This window comes from Lepidochelys kempii, chromosome 10, assembly GCF_965140285.1.
Source record: "Lepidochelys kempii isolate rLepKem1 chromosome 10, rLepKem1.hap1, whole genome shotgun sequence".
Classification (NCBI taxonomy): Eukaryota; Metazoa; Chordata; order Testudines; family Cheloniidae; genus Lepidochelys; species Lepidochelys kempii.
Genome location: NC_136389.1, coordinates 68,718,763 through 68,737,117, shown reverse-complemented (window position 1 = coordinate 68,737,117; position 18,355 = coordinate 68,718,763). Strand labels below are relative to the sequence as shown.

General features: G+C 41.3%; 1 protein-coding gene across 1 annotated transcript in view; it reads left to right on the top strand.

Moving 5' to 3' along the window:
* The first annotated feature begins 1,289 nt into the window (after positions 1-1,289).
* Positions 1,290-18,355, top strand: part of LOC144929097 (pro-interleukin-16-like) — a 36,267-nt gene continuing 19,201 nt past the window's right edge. Inside the window, exons 1-6 of the mRNA XM_078854704.1 lie at positions 1,290-1,655; positions 10,520-10,656; positions 12,151-12,283; positions 13,547-13,696; positions 14,704-14,812; positions 17,651-17,793. Coding sequence (XP_078710830.1) covers positions 1,290-1,655; positions 10,520-10,656; positions 12,151-12,283; positions 13,547-13,696; positions 14,704-14,812; positions 17,651-17,793 — 1,038 coding nt within the window. The remainder of the gene's footprint in view (positions 1,656-10,519; positions 10,657-12,150; positions 12,284-13,546; positions 13,697-14,703; positions 14,813-17,650; positions 17,794-18,355) is intronic.

The following is an 18,355-nucleotide window of genomic DNA, read 5'->3' as shown; positions in this document are numbered from 1 at the left end:
CATTCAGAATTGGAATGAAAAGTCAAAATTTTCTGTGAAATGGGAAATTCCAAAAGATTAACGATTAGCAACATTTTATTTCACTAATGTAAAATCATTTAGTTTCAGTAAGGTCCAAACATTTCATTTAGATAACATCAAACAAAATGATATATAACAATAAATATATAATTTTAAATATATGATTCAAATTAATACTTTGATATACTATAAAAGTATAAATGAAATTACTTGAGATGATAAAGTTAAAACAAAATGTTTCAATATTATCAAAATGAAATGAGAAAGTCAGAATGATTCATTTAAACTTTCACCCATCAAAAATCAATATGCTCCTGAAAACCATAATAATTTCAACTAACTTGCATTTTATGATGGAAAAAGGTTATGCTGAAAATTTATTGACCAGTTTTTCTTAATTTTTCTAATATGCTTATTCCTTTACTTAATATTCATTTTATAAAGTACCAATTTTTATGTCACATTGCTACTCCGTGGCATTTCTGCTCTATTTTATTTTGATTTGGTATGCAGAAACATACAGTGGAAAAATAATTCCTTTAATGGGTTACTTTTGCATTAATATGCTGGAGTTGTATTCTTTTCTGAGGTTCAATCCTTAATCAAGTATTCACATCTAAATGGCTTCAATGGATCTCTTTTTTGCAATTACACACAGATTCTTTTAAGTGGGCTTAGCTGTCCAAAGGTATGTGTTTCACTCCAGCCTGGCATTCCTTCCTTATTCATGGCCAAGATCTACTTTAGCTAAACCACTTACAAATCAGATGTGCCAGGCAGAGAATTTAACCTCAACAATTTGATTAATCCTATCTGAATTACAACGCTGTCATAAATCAGGCTCCAAGCAGAGCCTCTCCTTCTATGTGAGTTTGAAGGATAGAATAGTGCTTTTCTGTATCTTCTTTTCAATTTGGGATTTCATCCTGCAAATTCAGCAGAAACCAGGAAGAAGCAACACAACAGAAGCCTCAAAAACATTTGTTTAAAGCACTCCTCTGTGCTTGGAGAGCATAGGAAGAGAATGAAACGGTGAAGGAGAATTTAATACAGCACTGCACAGAAATAAATGTTGCAAGTCATAAGACATCACATGGTTGTTACTGGAATGAAAGGCTCTGTTGACTCAATTTGTTCATCACAACTTTTCAGTAGTGTAGGTTACTGGGAGGGGAAATAGGACGAGGCCAATTATAACTCACTTTTTATATTTCTCTTCTGGGAGGATATTTAGCTGCTGAGGACTAGAGAAAGTTTTTGGCACTGTCATGCCACACAAATGGGAACATGAGAGGAAAAAGGGCAGCATCACCAGCTCACTGAAGGTGGATCGACAGAGCAGAGTTGGGAGCAGGAAATCAAAAAAGTTTCGCTCCATTTCAAGATCACTTATACTCTGTAATACCAAGGATACTGATGATGGGTCAAGTCCAGATGAGAAATGCCCTGATCCCATTGAGATTTCTACCAGTTGGGATCAAGAGAAAATTGACAGTTGCCCTAGACTACAAGTGCTATGCACTTCAGAACCGGATGACAGCACTCCTTATCCTCTTGTGATCACCAGCGTGATCCAGTCCAAAGATGATGGAAGTGAAAGCTGCAAGAATATGAGAAGGAAGTTCTTCATCCAGGTAGGCAATTCACTGACTATTGTTTATTTCATGTTTCAATGGTTTCATGAATCTCAGGGCACAGAAGACACCCCATGATTCTCAGAGATCATGAGCCAGCAGCGGTCCAACTCGGCATAAATAGCACAGAAAGTGTATTACACTCCATCTTGGGCTGCAGGGTCTCTCCACTGCACTCTGCTGACTGACATGCCATTGAAGTCAGTGGAATGTTAAGCCATGCTCAGTGCATTCAGGAGCTGCACTCTACCTGGAATGCAGCAGACCAGCGGCCATAATAGAAAGCGGGGTCATTACAGCACAGACCCTTTTTAAACAGTGCTCTTGTCAGAGCTTATAAGCTAAGTGAGGTGCAGCTGGGTTAGTACTAGGGGAAACTCAGGTGATCCAGTAGGCAAATGATCTGTCTGAATTTGAAGGATGTAGACTCTATGTTGCCAGAGATGTCACCTTCTTAACAGATATAAAAGTGAGACCCTAAGTGCCTCTGGTTGTTAAAAAACTGACGTTGCTTTTATCAAGAGGAAATGTAGTAATCCCACCATTCTGGCCATTTTTCAAATTGACTGATTACATTCTGGATACCTATAATAAATTCCCCCTACAATTTCAGTTGGATGCTGCATATTTTGTCACTTTCTGTCCTAAGGTGTTGTATATTGTTGCTGTGTGCTGTTAAGCAGCTACATTGTTTCATCCCAGAGGTGGCTGCATTACAGGCATAAGTGAAGTGTCTGCTAATACACAGTACATAGTCTGTCCACTCAGCTAGTAAAGACTAAAGCACTTTGAGAACCTTCTTGGTGACAGGAACTAAATATACATTATATACCTAGGTAGTTTATAGCTGGTCACCTCCATGGTATCCTAATGCCTATTACATCATATGCATTTTAGCGATACAAATATTGACCTGTATGAGGGAACTGATTCCTTTGTATTAAATATTCCTTCCATTCATTTTTGCATATCTTCTTTAGCAATGGGCTCAAATCAGAACTTCATATCCAAACACCAAGTAATGCTTATGGTGTTCAAACTCTGAATCCAAATCTCCATTGTGCCACTTGAGCTTCTCCCTAATGATCACAGCACATAGCCCAAACTTGACAAAAAGGGAATCAGGAGAATATAGTGCACATTTCAGTCTCAAAACAGAGCCCCCCTGCCCCCCCCATCCCCCCCCGGGGAATATTCTACTGCATTCCAACGGAAAGAAAAAAAATGACTTAAATTGAGCCAGCCCCAAAAGACGCCCAATCACAATGGAGCTCTGCAAAACCACACCCTTCCTCCAGCATGGAAACATTCCACATTTTGGCTGGTGAGCTCACTCTGCAAATGAAAGGAGGCTGCTGGCCTCTGCCAGCCAAAGGATTCCACTCTACCTTCCTTGCACAGTGCATTCTCATGTGCTTGTCAGCTGTTGCACCTTGTCCATCCACAAACCCAAAGCACCCTGAGTTCCAATAACTGCCACCAGGTTTCCCAGCATCTGACTTCTCACCATTTTACCAAAGATAGTCAAGTCAGAGAATCCAGGTGCCTTGAATTTATGGTAGTCAAGTTAGCTGCTGCCGCTGGAGAACAGTTATACATTAATTCATCTTTAGCAATGTAAGTGTTCCCTGGTGGCACTTGTTAACCTTCTGTATACTGTGTGGACTCATGGTGATGCCATCAAGTCTTCATTTTTCCTCCTACGGGAGCAGAGATGCTGGCATCATCTACCTTGTTCTTCCGTCTGTGTCATCTTGCTGAGGCTCTGCAATATGCAGTGAGGTGATTGATACATCCCCTCTATGTTGCACTGGTCTGTCATAACCGGCTCCTTAGTGCAGTATGCATTAGAGAGCACTTGGCCCTCTCTTAAAACCCCTATCCTCAAATATCCAGAAGAAGAGAGTCAGAGATTTTCTTCAGGTCCCAAGGCGTCAGGCTCTCTGTTGCTCTCTATAATCAGCTGCAGAAATTCACTGGTCAATGCATGGCCCATTCTCATTTCAAGGAATCAGAATCCATTTTTCTGTTACATTACTGGGGCACACAGCTGTGCCAGACTATTGTGTTAGTCCATCAGTTTTCTGCCTTACACTACCTGCAGCCGTGTGCCTGGTGCCCATGACCCTGAAGGTATGAACACCCTCCACAAAAATCCAGAGCACTGAACTCTCAAACAGCAGTTCCTTCCAGGCCCAGAAGTGGAAGAATTCATGTTCCTGTCTGAGCCTTACACTGTTGTTCGTGTATGATTCACTAGTGTTCTCACTTTGATTAAATTACACAGTGTTTCCAGCATCACTTTGTTTCAGGCAACCAGTTTCAGGTACATACTCTTGTCGCAAATACTTGGCAAGTTCTATGTATCGACACAGTACAGTAAGTATAATAGGAAGTGCCATGATCTGATTACAGCTATCATTTATATTACATAAAAATAATTTTGATAACCAGTGACCATAACAAGAATAATAAAAGTACTACAAGGGTCTTTGTCATTTGTCAAAACAGAGCAGTTGTGAGTAGGCGGAAGTGTGGAAACTAAGGCAACACTTGTTATCCCTGGAAGACATGTTTTATTTTGTTTGTTGTGGTCTCAAGGGCCACACTGACAGCTTACTAAGACCCTGACAATTGTATGTAACTTGCATCATAATCATAGAATCATAGGACTGAAAGGGACCTTGAGAGGTTATCTAGTCCAGTCCCCTGTGCTCATGGCAGGACTAAGGGCTTGTCTTCATGACTGGGGTAAGTTGATCTAAGTTACACTACTCCAGCTGCATGAATAAAGTAACTGGAGTCGACGTAGCTTAGGTCAACTTACCCCGGTGTCTTCACTGCACTGCATCGACGGGAGACGCTCTCCGGTCAACTTCCCTTAGTCTTCTCGAAGAGCTGGAGTATCAGGGTTGACCGGAGAGTGGTCTGCAGTCGATTTAGAGGGTGTTCACTTGACCCAATCAATCCCTGCTGTATCGATTGCAGCAGCACCCATCTCTCTGTAGTGAAGACCAGTCCTAAGTATTATCTAAACCATCCTTACAGGTGTTTGTCTAACTTGGTCTTAAAAATCTCTAGTGATGGAGATTCTACAACCTCCCTAGGCAATTTATTCCAGTGCTTAACCACCCAGACAGTTAGGAAGTTTTGCCTAATGTCCAACCTAAAGTGCACTTATTGCGATTTAAGCCCATTGCGTCTTGTCCTATCCTCAGAGCTTACAGAGAATACTACTACTACTTTGCTCTTCTAAAATGGTTTTCATTTGAGAATCTTACTTAACAAACAGAAATTGAGCACAATGCAAATCAGGACCTTCTGGTGCAGACAATGGCGCTAGTGTAACAAGTGACTTGTGCCATTGCAGATTATCCCAGCTCCATCTTAGTGATTTGTACCATTAAAGCAACAATAGTGCAGAAAACACTGCATTTAGGTGTGTGGTTACATACAGTTTTCACCACGCTGATATGTGTATTATTATAAAGTAGCAGACAGTGTTGTGTATTAGATTTGCTTCATAACTGATTTCTAGGCAAAGTCACAACATTTTCAGTCTACTGTGCCAATTCTGATAACTGATACTGGGTGGCTGAGTTTCAAATGAATCCCGGGAACTGTAATTTGTGTAACGGTCTCACTATGGGGCACTTATTCCGCTTATGAAAATAAACAAACACTTTGATGTAAATTCAAATGGAAAACATTATGGAAAGGTTCTTCTGACGTTCTGATTACATTATGGTTCTAAACCATTTGCCTTTGCTTTCAAGGAGGAATATTCAAAGCACGGTTAGTCCCCAGTATGCATTTTGGGGATTATTTTAACCCAGCAACTAAAGCGTTAATAATTTCAGAATGCATACTCAGCGATTAAACTGGGGTGTATGCAATTCTATGTTCCCAATGGGTAGATGGGCCTGGGGTGAAACAAAGGTCCCTCATTGATTACTCTGTAGTTGGCATGAAGCTATGTTCTAAGTGAGTTTGATATTATCTGAGACAAACTTCCCTATATCTCTATAAAAATATACATCCATACAAAAGGTTGTCTGGAAAATGAAAATTGGTCCATTTGGAAATGCCATGGAATGAAAATGTTTTCCAAATCTTCTAGATGCCTACATAATCTTTTTATTTTTGATCAACTCTCATGGCAAGAATAGTATTCAGAGTTTTCTTAATAGTATTCACCAAGCGAGGAAGGCACCTCGATCTTCATCCAGATGGGTCCTATGAGAAATCCTATGGCCTGTGTTATGCAGGAAGTCAGACTAGACAATCGCAAGGGGCCCTTCTGGCCTTAAAGTCTAGCATTGGTAAATCTCTGATGTCAGACAAGGGAATCCTAAGATCATTAAATATTGTGCTGGTCGGTAGCTGTCTGAAAATGCAGCTTTGGGAGGCTAGTGATATGGGCTATTTTGACCTCTCTCACTCATTGGAATTCTCTTTCTATGTGTTACAAATGTTAAGGATTTTGTTAAGTAAGTTCTACTGGGTGTGCTGTGATCTTTCAACACATCCACTACTTAAAAGTGCAGACAACTCAAACTACTATGACCTTGGCTAAAAAAGCAACAAAGAAAATGGAATGGCAAGCCAAAGGCTGGTAGTCTATAACATCGCTGAGTGGGATGGTCACTGGGAAAGAATGCTCCTTTCTGAATGTGTTCGCCTGTCATGTGCTGCTCAAAGTAACTTCCTGGCTTTCCGTGTGTGCACCAAATGGTAAGGATACTGGTGTGTAAATACGAAGATCTGCTTTACAGCCTCTCTGCTCTTGATGACACTTGGTGCCCTGACACTCAGGCAAAAGCTGTGGAAGGAGGGTATATCTGATAGGGCTACTGAGAAATCAGAGACAAAGTCAGTCATGGTGAGGAATGGGTGGGACGAGGGACATTCACCCGAGCTGGAATGGTCCTTTGAGCACCCAAGCAATTTCAAGCAGTAATCTCTTTCTAGTTTATTACTGCTTCTGGCAGCACTACATTATGATATGTGGCTTCTTCTGCACATGCCACCGTCACCCATGTTGGGCAGTGGCATGTAACACCCAATCACTGTAATAGTAGCCATGGCAATAGGGCTACTGAGGGAGAGGGGGTATCCAGGACAGCGGGCAATGTTGAGGGGAAGGTTTTCTGCGTGAATGCCCAACAGCCAAAAGACTGGAGTCAGAATTTCAGTGGATCGTAGGGCTCCGTGTGGTTCCAGAACCAGACCCCGGCCTTTTCCATGTGGCCCTCAATCTCTCATGCCTGAGAGAAAAAAACAACTCACTATTTTTGCATCATCATCCAGGCATATTTTTTGTTAATTTCCCATTTTCCAGGAGAGGATGATTTGACCCATTCTTTGTGATGGGATGATTTCCATGGCAGAAGACTGTGATGTCTCAGAAACAGGGTTATGGCATGACAGCTGGACAAGCTTGGTTGGGAGGGAGGCTGTATTTATTCCTTCACTTTCTTCATTTGTGCTCTCTCTCTCTTTCTGTGCTCTCCCTTCTGCCCTTCCCAGAAATGGGACTGTGAGATCAGACACAGGTTATCTCTTAAACTTGTTGAGTGAGGTGACATGTAGCAAGTGGGTGACGCAACAGGTAGGGCAGGTTCCCAGAAAAAAAATGGCTAAGGATAGCTGATGAATAGACAGATCTATTTATACTGCGTGATCTGTTTACCCGTCTCTCTATCCATCAACTAGCCATAGCTAGGGTTTTGTGGGAACCTGAATCCCAAGCCCCATCTGTTGCATCAGGCGATTAATTCATGTACCACTGATCTCATAATCTCACTACTGAGAAGGAGGGCAACTGGTGAAAAGGAGGTAAAACAGAGAGGGCAGGAGGGGGTGGCTACCTCCAATGGCACAGTTCCACTATCCCATGGATTTTTCACAGGTACCAGCTGGTACCTTTATTAATTTCAAAGGGAATTCCCAGACAGATGCTAGGAAAATAAATGGAATTTTGTCTAAAAGTTTTTAAAGGACCAGTTCCTCAGCTGAACATATCAAACTCAATGGAGCTCTGCTGATTTACACCAGTGAGGCCTCTGGCCCTATTTTTCAAAATTGACATAATACAATTTCTCTGGAAGAAAATTCAAAAAGGCTCTATTCTCTTAATTGGTCATTGACTCAGAAATCACAGCTCTTTAGTATTCAGCGGGCTATAGAAGCCTAAGCACTCACTGCTATATTGTTATTACTGTTTTTTAAACAGAGTCAATCAGGTTATCATCATATGCCTGGTTAAGTGATTACCAGATCTTCCTTGAACCACCCATGTGCAGTCATGTATTTCATTTCAGACAATCTAACTATTGTGAGTTACATTCAGAGTGCACGAAAGTGTTTCAGTTTTCCAGCGAAGGCCTGGTTACGCTTATTTCAAAACAGCATCTGGAAGGAGATGTTTCAAGACAGGACTCTCAGCTAGAAACGTCTAATGAGAAAGTGATGGAAAAGGAAATCTCTGAAATGGCAGAGATAAAAATATCCTGAGATTTGGCCTTTGGTATGATAAGAATGAAGAAAATTGGTTGCAAAATGAAAAGCATGAAAGATCAGCTGAATCTATACACAAAAGTTTCCAAAAAAATCCTGCGATATTCCTTTGATTTAGATTTTTCTTTCAGCCTGAGATTTTTTGCTTAAATGTAATCTTACTAACAGTGCACTATTGAAAGGCCTTCATTTTATTTGCATGCTTGGGGTCAATAACATTTGAACAGATGTGAAATACATGTTTCACCAGCTTCATTAAGCTCTGTATGGCAAAGCTGCCTATAAGTGAAAGATTTTTTTATTCATTGGCAACCGACATGCATTAAACATACATTCCAGTAATGACTAGGTCTGGTGCCCTAGGAGGAACCCACCTGCCCACCCACCAAACCTGCCAACTTTATTTTAACATGTTCTCTACGTTTGCCAGGCCTGGAGCTATGAGTCACCGGACAAAACCAACAGGACACATTAAAAAAAGGGGCAAAACTAATAACTGCTCTGCTCCTGGAAGCACCAGCAGAGCATTTTTACATATAAAATAATAAATGAGACAGGAAATAAAAGACATTAAAGAGCAAAGCCCAAACAAATTGGCTGCTGTAACATCGGCCAGTCTAATATTTATTTTTTAAAGCTTTTATGTCATGTTGCTAGAACTTGGATTTTAATATAATGATCTATATCCAGGACTCCAAACTGCAAATGCGGACAACACATACGAATTGCTACACCTCCCTCCAACAAAAATTAATTTCTAATGTATTTGACAGATAGAGCTAAACTGAAAATTAACCAAACCTGATGGTAAAAAAGGGATTTAAAACAAAAATTATAGCTGTTCTCTAGTTTTTGTGAGACACACAACAGAACTTGCTTCCAGTTTTGCATTCTCACTAATTTAATGCATACAAATGATTGGGCCCAGAAAAATATCCAAATCACCTCTTATTATTATTATTTGACATTTAAATAACCGTAGCACCTGCCTCGAAATCCAAGTCAGGATAGTGTCCCCATTGCATATATGGACAACATATATTGAGATAGTCCCTGCCCCCAAAGAATTTACAATCTAAGCCTCTGATCTTGCAAAGAAAACCATGCGGCCACCTGCATGGAGCTCCACTAACTCAACTCGAAATCAAGCAGTTCTCTTTGCAGGATGGGAATCTAAGTCCTGTACACAAGCTGGGGAACAGAGCATGACCGCATGTGGGTTTCAATGGGGGGAGGTGTCTCTGAATAGAGTGGAGCTTGAGACTGGCTGAAAATTTGCCCTGAGGAGTCAAAAAATAAAATCCTCCAAATGTAAGCGCTCAATGCTGCAAGCCCTGACACGTATGAAGAATCACTCACTGCTCATGTGAGCACTTCCATTCATTTCAAAGGGGCTAGTCATGGGACTAAGTATTTTTGTGATAAAAGGTTTGCAAGATCCAAGCCTGAATTCGGCATATAAAATGAAACACACATTGTTCGGGCACCTCCTCGGACCATACGGCCACTACTGCTTTTATCCTTAGCTGTCCCAGCCCATGGCACTGCCAGCTGCACAGGCTTTACCAGGTTGTAGGTATTTGGCCATGAACCTAGTGCAAGAATCTCACCAGACCCTATGATCCCACATTAGTTTTTGGAAGCATGAGTGACTCCTAGTGAATTTCATGTATGCTTCTATAAGCAAAATTTGCCCTTGTATTCACATGAGTTTCTCAGCAGTGCATAAAGCCAAATTAACAAAATAAAAATGGCAGTTTAATGCCACTAGGGGCTGATTATTCTTAACGTATTACTGGAATTCAATCTCTCACTCTTTCTCTTTTTGTTCCCCCGGGGTGGGCTGATACTTCTTTCAGGACCATTAATCACTTGTAGTGTAGTAAGGAGAAAACACTTAACTGTATCAATAAAACAGAGGGAAAAATACTCCATGGACTTCAAGTATAAATGTGTCCCAGCATACTTAACTTAGTATTTTTGTCTCTCCCTTTCCTTCCAGTTGGCATGGTCAAAAAATCTCACACATCCCTATTGTCAAAATCTGTCAGCTGCTCTCTTGCCTCTTCATGGCAAAACACATCATACTATAATCTTTTCCTATGGTAATCAGAAGTCATTGCAGTCCCATGGAGAAGAATTGTTTGAGATGTTTGTCTCACACAACAGCAACTACCCAGAAGTGAGCTGCATTCAGCTTCTACTTTTCTTGTGTTTAGAAATAATCTGGATCTAGGAACAAGAAAATTGATGCTTTAAAAAATCAAACTGTAAATAACTTAAATACTCTCTGCATATTTACTTTGATGCAATAAAGAGTTTTTGTCTTCATCTTCCTGAACCAGGATGGCTGCATCTGGAGGCTCTGTATAGCCACGGGAAATGATGGCCTGGGGATCCAAATCTCGAGAACCCCCAACTGCACTTCTCTTGGGAAAGGGTTCACAGTCAGCCAAGTGATCAATGGGGGTGCTGCCCACAGGTACTTCATTTATAATTTTTATTATGGACTAACTTGATGGTTTTTGAAGGACCCATCGTCTGACTCCAGCTGCACTTTAAGATCTTAAATCCAAAGGAACACAGTGATGCACAGGAAACATCTTACATTGCACTGAGCTGAAGAAATGGATAAACATATTAGAAATAAAACATGCAGCCATGCTCAGCTCTAACTCTTCTCAATGTTAATTGCAAATAAGGATTATAGAATCATAGAGGTGCAGGACCTCGAGAGATCATCTAGTCCAATACCCTGCACTCAAGGCAGGACTACATAATAGCTCGACCATCCCTGACAGGTGTTTGTCTACCATTTCTTAAAATTTCTGATGACAGAGATTCCACAACCTCCCTAGGTAATTTGTTCCAGTGCTTAACCACCCTGACTGTTAGAAAGTTCTTCCTAATGTCCAACCTAAACTGACCTTTCTGCAATTTAAGTCCATTGCTTCTTGTCCTATCCTCAGAGGTTAACAAGAACAATGTCTCCTAGTAACAACCTTTTATGTCCTTAAAAACTGTTCTCGTCCGCCCAACCCCCACCTCCTCTTCTCCAGACTAAACAAACCCAATTTTTTCAATCTTTCCTTGTAGGTCATGTTTTCTATACCTTTAATCATCCTTGTTACGATCCTTTGGATTTTTTCCAGTTTGCCACATTTTTCCTGAAATGTTGCACCTAGAAACCGGACACAGTACTCCAGCTGAGGCCTTATCAGTGCTGAGTAGAGTGGAGAAATTACTTCTTGTGTCTTGCTTAAAACATTACAGAATAGTATTCACTTGTTTTGTAACAGCGTTACACTCTTCACTCATATTTAGCTTGCAATCCACTATGACCCCCAGATCCCTTTCTGCAGTACTCCTTGCTAGGCAGTCATTTTCCATTTTGTATGTATGCAACTGATTATTCTTTCCTAAATGGAGTACTTTGCATTTGTCCTTATTGAATTTCATCTTATTTACTTCAGACCATTTCTCCAGTTTGTCCAGATCATTTTGAATTTTAATCCTACCCTCCAAAGCCCTTGCAATCCCTCCCAGCTTGGTATCGTCCACAAACTTTATAAGTGTACTCTCTATGCATTATCTAATCATTGATTAGAAAGAGGCTAACTTGTGCATTGTAAAAGATTTATGGTGTCCCCTCTTTAATAGCCCTTGGTAAAGGCCACCATGCTACCAGATGTACTGGAAGGCATTATGGCCCTGGGTTCTCTTTAGAGAGCACAGTATACAGTCCTCTCCACAGCTTAGAATGGTGGGGGAAGAGGGAGCTCTTTGGGATGTTTTGTGCACTAAGGAGTGCTTGCAGGGAGCCATCTGTGATTGTAGCCAGCCCCTGCATGAGAGTGTTCAAGGTGGCAGGGGAAAGGAGAGATTTCATGTGCCTTTGTGGGCGAGACATCAAGAACAATCTCAATTATGCTGTATTGTTCTTGGGTCTGTAATACTGTGTGTGTGTGTTTTAAAGGGATGGTCGTCTAAGCCCAGGGGATGAACTGTTAACACTAAATGGACAATCACTTAATGAGCTCACCAACAAAGAGGCTGAATCTCTCATTCAATCAGCAACTGGACTGGTGAATTTGGTGATTGCTAACAAGGTAAGTAGGAGGGCTGTGGTCCACTCCACATCTCCTTGGCATTTCAAAAGTGTTTACCTGAAAGGCAAGAGGAATCAGTGCACTGAATATCTGGAACATTTGTTTTTTCTCCCCCAAACCTCACGTGGTCTAAGTCTGCTAACCTTCAGTGTAGCTCTTCCAGGACAAACAGAGACTATGGGGAGCCATCAGCCCTTAGAAATTTTAGCTGGGACTATACAGTCACTCCTTTCATAAGCACATACCCCACCACTGTGTGTTTTCTATGTACAGACTGACCAAAGCTGGGGTGGATGAATGGAAGATCCATGAATCCAGGACCTGGGCTGGGAAAGGGCCAAGGACCCACCAAGTTTGGATCCAAGGCTCTATAGCTGTGGGACCCACTGCTACAGAGTGCTAGGGTTTGCCATCGGGATCAGAGAGCACGAGGTAGCATTAACAGGACAGTGAGGCAGGAGTATTACAAACAAGCCCTTTTCCAGTGGAAGCCCTTTGATCTTTTGTGGGTAGACCATTTGGATCCAGATCTCACAGTTTAAACCTACCCTCAAGCACACATCTGAGTGGTGCTGGTTGTATTTCCCTAATTTAGTTATTGCTGCTCTCCCAATAATCTGTCATATAGCAAAGGCATTAAAAAAGGCATTATACCCCGCTAGTACAGACTGAAGCACTGTGTAGACAAGCCCTAAGGCACCACTCCTGCAGTGAGTTCCAGGGGGGTGCTTCCCTGCCTTACATCTGCATGGAGCCCCTTTGACGTCAATGGTGTTCGTGCAGGTGTTCATTGCAGGATTGGGACCTAAACGTTAACGAAAAAAACATTCAGTTATCTAGAGCCCAGGAAACTCACGTAGCTAGTACAGGCTTAGTTAGAGAAATGAGAACTGAAGTCTCCCGTCCTGCCTAGAGTGTGCCTCTTTTTAGCATCTTCATACTGTACATTGTCTATCACCGTGAGGTCTGTTAGACTCTAACCAGGGGTTTATTTCTTTTTCCTTTCAAAATCAAAGAGGACTTATGTTTTATAAGGCAGACTATATTTAACATTTATATTATGGTAGCAGCCAACAGCTTCAGCGTGGTTAGGTCCCACTGTGCACTTTAAAACATACATTATGTTGGCTGAAAAATAAAACTAAAAGTGAACAGAAAACATTTTGGAAATGAGATTCTGGAACCGGCTACTTAGCCAAAACCTATAAAAATCAGTTTCACAACGCACCCTTCAGACTCTTCTTTGTGCTTCTTATTCTAAAGAATTCACTAGAGGAAACAGGCCGGAAAGAGGATGTATTTTTTTATGATTTGGCAATGGTGCCACTTGCTGCTGAAGAGGAGCGTTACCATTCAGTGGCTCACTGTGACAGGATACTTCCAAACAGCTCTACTAAAACTAGACTTCAAGAAGTAAGTTAAATCTTGTTGTTGGCCCTCAACATCTTATGACATATAGACCCTGCTCCTATACCATTTTGTGGCCTCCTCAGCCCCTGCAAGATTCCCTTGAGTAAAACTGGCTTGGCTTTTTATGCAAAGTGATAGTTTGTCACATACATGGGATTTTGTCATAGCTATTTCCCCAATGATTTAACTGAGAGAGGTTTTTCCATGCAATTAGTGCCCTTTTATCATTCTTTTAGAACTGATAAGGCTCAATAATCCTATTAATTGCAATAAATTGCATTCCCTAGATCCATAGATGGACGAAACTTCTTATTTTTAAAGTATGCTTAGAGTCGAGGTTCCTAGTTGGGTGTAATCATTTACTTTTCCCATTGAACTCCCAAGCTATTTTGGACAAATTTGTTTAATTGAAAGCTTATAAATGCTGAACACAGTGGCCACTGTTTTCAAAGTAATCTTGGGTGCCTATCTTGGAACTCCTTGAAAGGGACCGATTCTCAGAAAGTGCTAATCATCTACCCTCCAAAAATCAGGCCCCTTTAAAATCAAACCACTAGTCACATCTGATATTTAGAGCAGCATATCTGGAGTTACCAAGAAATGAAAATATTCTTGTAGGTTTGTTGCGGGTGGGGGAAGAAGAGGGAGATAGACTCATTTTTACCTAGCATCTTGAATGTAACTTCTAAACTGCATGTATTTCCATACTAGTCCTCAGGTAAGTTACAGTTACCTCTGATATTTTGAAAGAAATGCGATCAAACAAATAATTTAGAATCACCATCCCTTATCATTCCATTTATGTCAGATAAACTGCTTTCCTGCCCAAGTTCTGGGGTATAAGTTAAAATCCAGGCTGAAGTCTGTGCAAACTGAATTGTGAGAATTTTTTTTAAAAATTGAGATTAACTTCCATGTTTTTGTTGTTGCACTTGGTGAAGTGATTAGCACTCTCAGTAAAAACATAGCTGGTCAGATTTGTATTTAAAATATTCTGGGTCTCTTTTCAGGAATCCTCAACAGGTGTCTGTAATGAAAGGCCTGTTAAAATGGAAATACAAACTAATTGTTTTCTGCACTCTAAAGCCAGCTGCCAAAGGACTCGCAGTAATTCAACCAGTAAGTTTCTAAGAGGAAATATATTCTCTTGGGAAATTTAAATGCATGAAACTTTCTCAGGTTACGATATCATGATGTTGAAAGAAACAGCTTTTTTTTGCCAAGCTTTACTCTGGAGGGTTTTAGCTAGTTTCTTCTGTAAGACTCATGCTGCATGACAAGCTAGTATTAAAGAATGGATTCAGATATCCATGCATACTTATCAGTCATGATCCCTGTACATTAAAATTATGTATCAACTTACATATGCACACCATTTTGCATATTTTAAAGGTACCCTGAACTGGTTCAGACTATTTTTTGTGGGGGAAAGCTTTGGTTGATTTTTACTAAAATTAACATTAACAAAAACATTTTTGTAATTTTAAAAAAACATTTTTAATTTAAACATTCCTCTTAAGTGTTATCATTCCCAAAGGCAACATATACCAATACTTGAGAAGCAGGTATTGCAATTGACTATAAACAAGTTTTTAATACGGGTAACATTTACAAGTGTGCCTCCCGGATTTGTAGTCACAAATATGGGCACACCTATTTCATTGTGTAGCTATTTGCACACACACATACGCACAGTGTATCTGACGTTTTGATGTATGCTGGTACACAAGTGAAATCCTGGCTCCACTGAAGATAATGCCAAAACTCCCATTAACTTCCGTAGGACTGGGATTTCACCCACTGTGTTTGTGTGCAAAGATGTACATGAGCTTGATTTGTAGGTTCAATTTTGAAGGTCCCTTTGAGAGAATGAGTGAAAATGCAAAAAGGAAACAAGCAGCATAAATGCTGAGAAATATATTAGATCTTTAAAATTATTTATATTTCCATACTCTCGAGTGTTGTTAGTAATAGGGGCAGTGACATTTTAAAATGTATCAGTTTTATGTTGGGAATGTCACTTTAACTCAGTGTTAACTTCTGTGCTGTAGTTTTAGTGTTAGGCTGTGTTAAATGTTTGCATTAAATGAGACATCTGGACATAAAGTTTATGAACTACATTATGATGTTCTCTCCCTTTCTGGTTGTAATTCCTGGAAACAAAAATAATAGTGTTCCGGGATACTCAGATGGGCTGAGGACAGTATCTATTCTCTAATCAAATGTACAGACTAGTGATACATGTTCCCTAAATAATGAACCCTTTCAGTTTACTTTGTGCTTTGTTGGTAAAATATGTCAGATGGAGATGATTATTCACAATGCTATTATCTGTTTTCCATTGAATGTAATCAACATGGCCTTTCGAGTGAAATAGTTAAAACTAACAACTTAGTTGAGTCTCTAGGAGGCGTTTCACTTTTGCCCAGATGCCATGGCACACTGGAAATGCAAAGATAGATATAAACAGACAGAAAAGAAACTTTATGGGGATGTGCAGTAGCTGAAATAGCTTGTAATAAAATAAAATCCAGATGTGCCTGTACACAGCATAGGTGAAAGCATAGAAACAATATAGCAAGGGTAGCAGTAGTGAAACAGGGCACAGCCAGAAAACCCAATCCTATACTCTGTATGTCAGCATGTTAAAATTTTAAACAGGTGAATTACCTGCCCAGTCCCCCTGCACTGCATATTCCTTCTACTAGACATAGCATAAGCCAGAGGGTGGTCATTGATGCAGCAGTTTATTATAGCCAGAAAGGCTGGATCAGGTTCTGGCCTCCTATGATTGTTTGGCATAGGTGACATGAACAGAAGTACACTCCAGTGATTCAAACTGTGAAAGCCTGTAACAGATAGAAATGCCACCGTTATCCAGGTACAAGCTGCCTGATCTCCTCCTCATGGCTTATGCCAGCAGAACCCCTTTGTGGACACATAGTCTAGCATTAGGTGGTTGGGCCTGATTACCCCCTTCTAAGACAGCTGGGGTTGCTGTGTCCTAGAGGGTCTCACCCCTGGGGAAGTGTAGGTAGTGTCTGCACCGCTGTCCTTCTCAGCTGCTTCTCCCAAGGATGGAGCTTGAATTTGCAGTCAGGGCTTCATAGGATCCCACACTGGCAGAGGCTGCCCTGGGGATATGCGGAGTCAGCACATCCCCTCCTTTCTCTCCCTCCCCGCACAACTTGGCCAGCACCACTGTGGTAGCACAGGCTGGGTGCAAGTCCCTCAGTGGAGCACAGCCGTGTAGACACAGTGCACCAGTGGGCAGATTTTCCACAATCTTGCGCCCAGGGTTTTGCTGTGGAAAAAAATACACATCCAGCCTACTGTCTTTTGAAAACCTGTATCTACTAAAAAAAGTCTACCGAACAGTGAAGTCTGTTAGGTTGTGGAATAGTCTTTCAAGGAAAGTGGGGAAATGCATATAATAGTCTCACCCTGCATTGGCAGAAGGAGGAATTGGCTCAGCTAACAGGTCTTTTCATCTGTATCATCTTTGATTCTGTGATAACTGTATCTGTCTTCTTTACTTCGGGGTAATGTGATTTTGCTCTCAGTGCATCATGTGATGCAATTAAGATGCTCCCTTGTAACGAGCCCCTGATATGGAGAGAGAGGGTTATGGATGCAGAAGCTTGTGCATAAAAGTGAATGGAATGTATGTGCAGCAGGCAGTCTTTGAACAAGGCCCTGTGTGTCTGCCATGCAGAACTCTCTCTATTAGCTGAGTGTGCCCAGCAGTTGATCGTGTGAAGTCACTGGGTGCAACTGAAGCTTGTGAGGTTTGGTTCTTAATGGTGGCTCAGGGAATCCCATCACTGCCTGGTACAGTTATATTTACAACTTGAAAAATCTTTCTAAACGGAATTTATTGAGTCAAGTGTTTGATGCAGAAGTGTTTGAAGCTAATGCTCATGAAAAATACGGTGTCGTGCCTTCTGTCTCCTGTAGGTGTAAATCCTTACTGGATGGGGGAAATTGACTATCCAGTGACAAAGAAATCAACAGCATATAGAGACAGACAGCCCCATTCTCTTTACAGTAACCGGAAGTCACTCTCTCAGCAGCTAGACTGTTTGGTAGGAAGAGGTCCGGTAAGTGCAACAGGAAATCACACACCACTAGAAAGTTACATTCATCAGGCTCAACAAGAACACTCCAGCTAAGTTGCACTTAGTTTCCTTGCCAAAACTTTCCCGCCTTAGGGGCCCTGCCATTGGAGACTGCACTAGGGATACAGTGAATCAGTGCATCCCTCAGTCGCTCCAGCCATGCTCCCTGCCAGCGGGCCATCCCAAGTGAAAGGGATGCCCTCCCCATGGTGAAATTTCTGCCTACTCCCCCCTCCCCCCCACACACACTGAATTGACTGTGTGAGGTGCAGGTCCAGAGATGGAGGAAAGGCTCTATGACAGCACAGCCCCTCCGTTGTCCTTTCTCCAGCAGCTGCTGCTCCTGATCATCCCCTATGCAAGTTTTCCAGCTACAATGGATCCACAGGAGAGTGGATGCTGTTGTCCCTTCCCTTGGTCACCCCCATAGCCCTCTCACCTATTTGGAGCTAGGAGAGAGCACTGCCACTGTGACAGCAGAAGAGGCCCCCTGAATGGCTGATCCACCCTGCTGGCCACATATAGAAATTGCAATGCTTCTGCA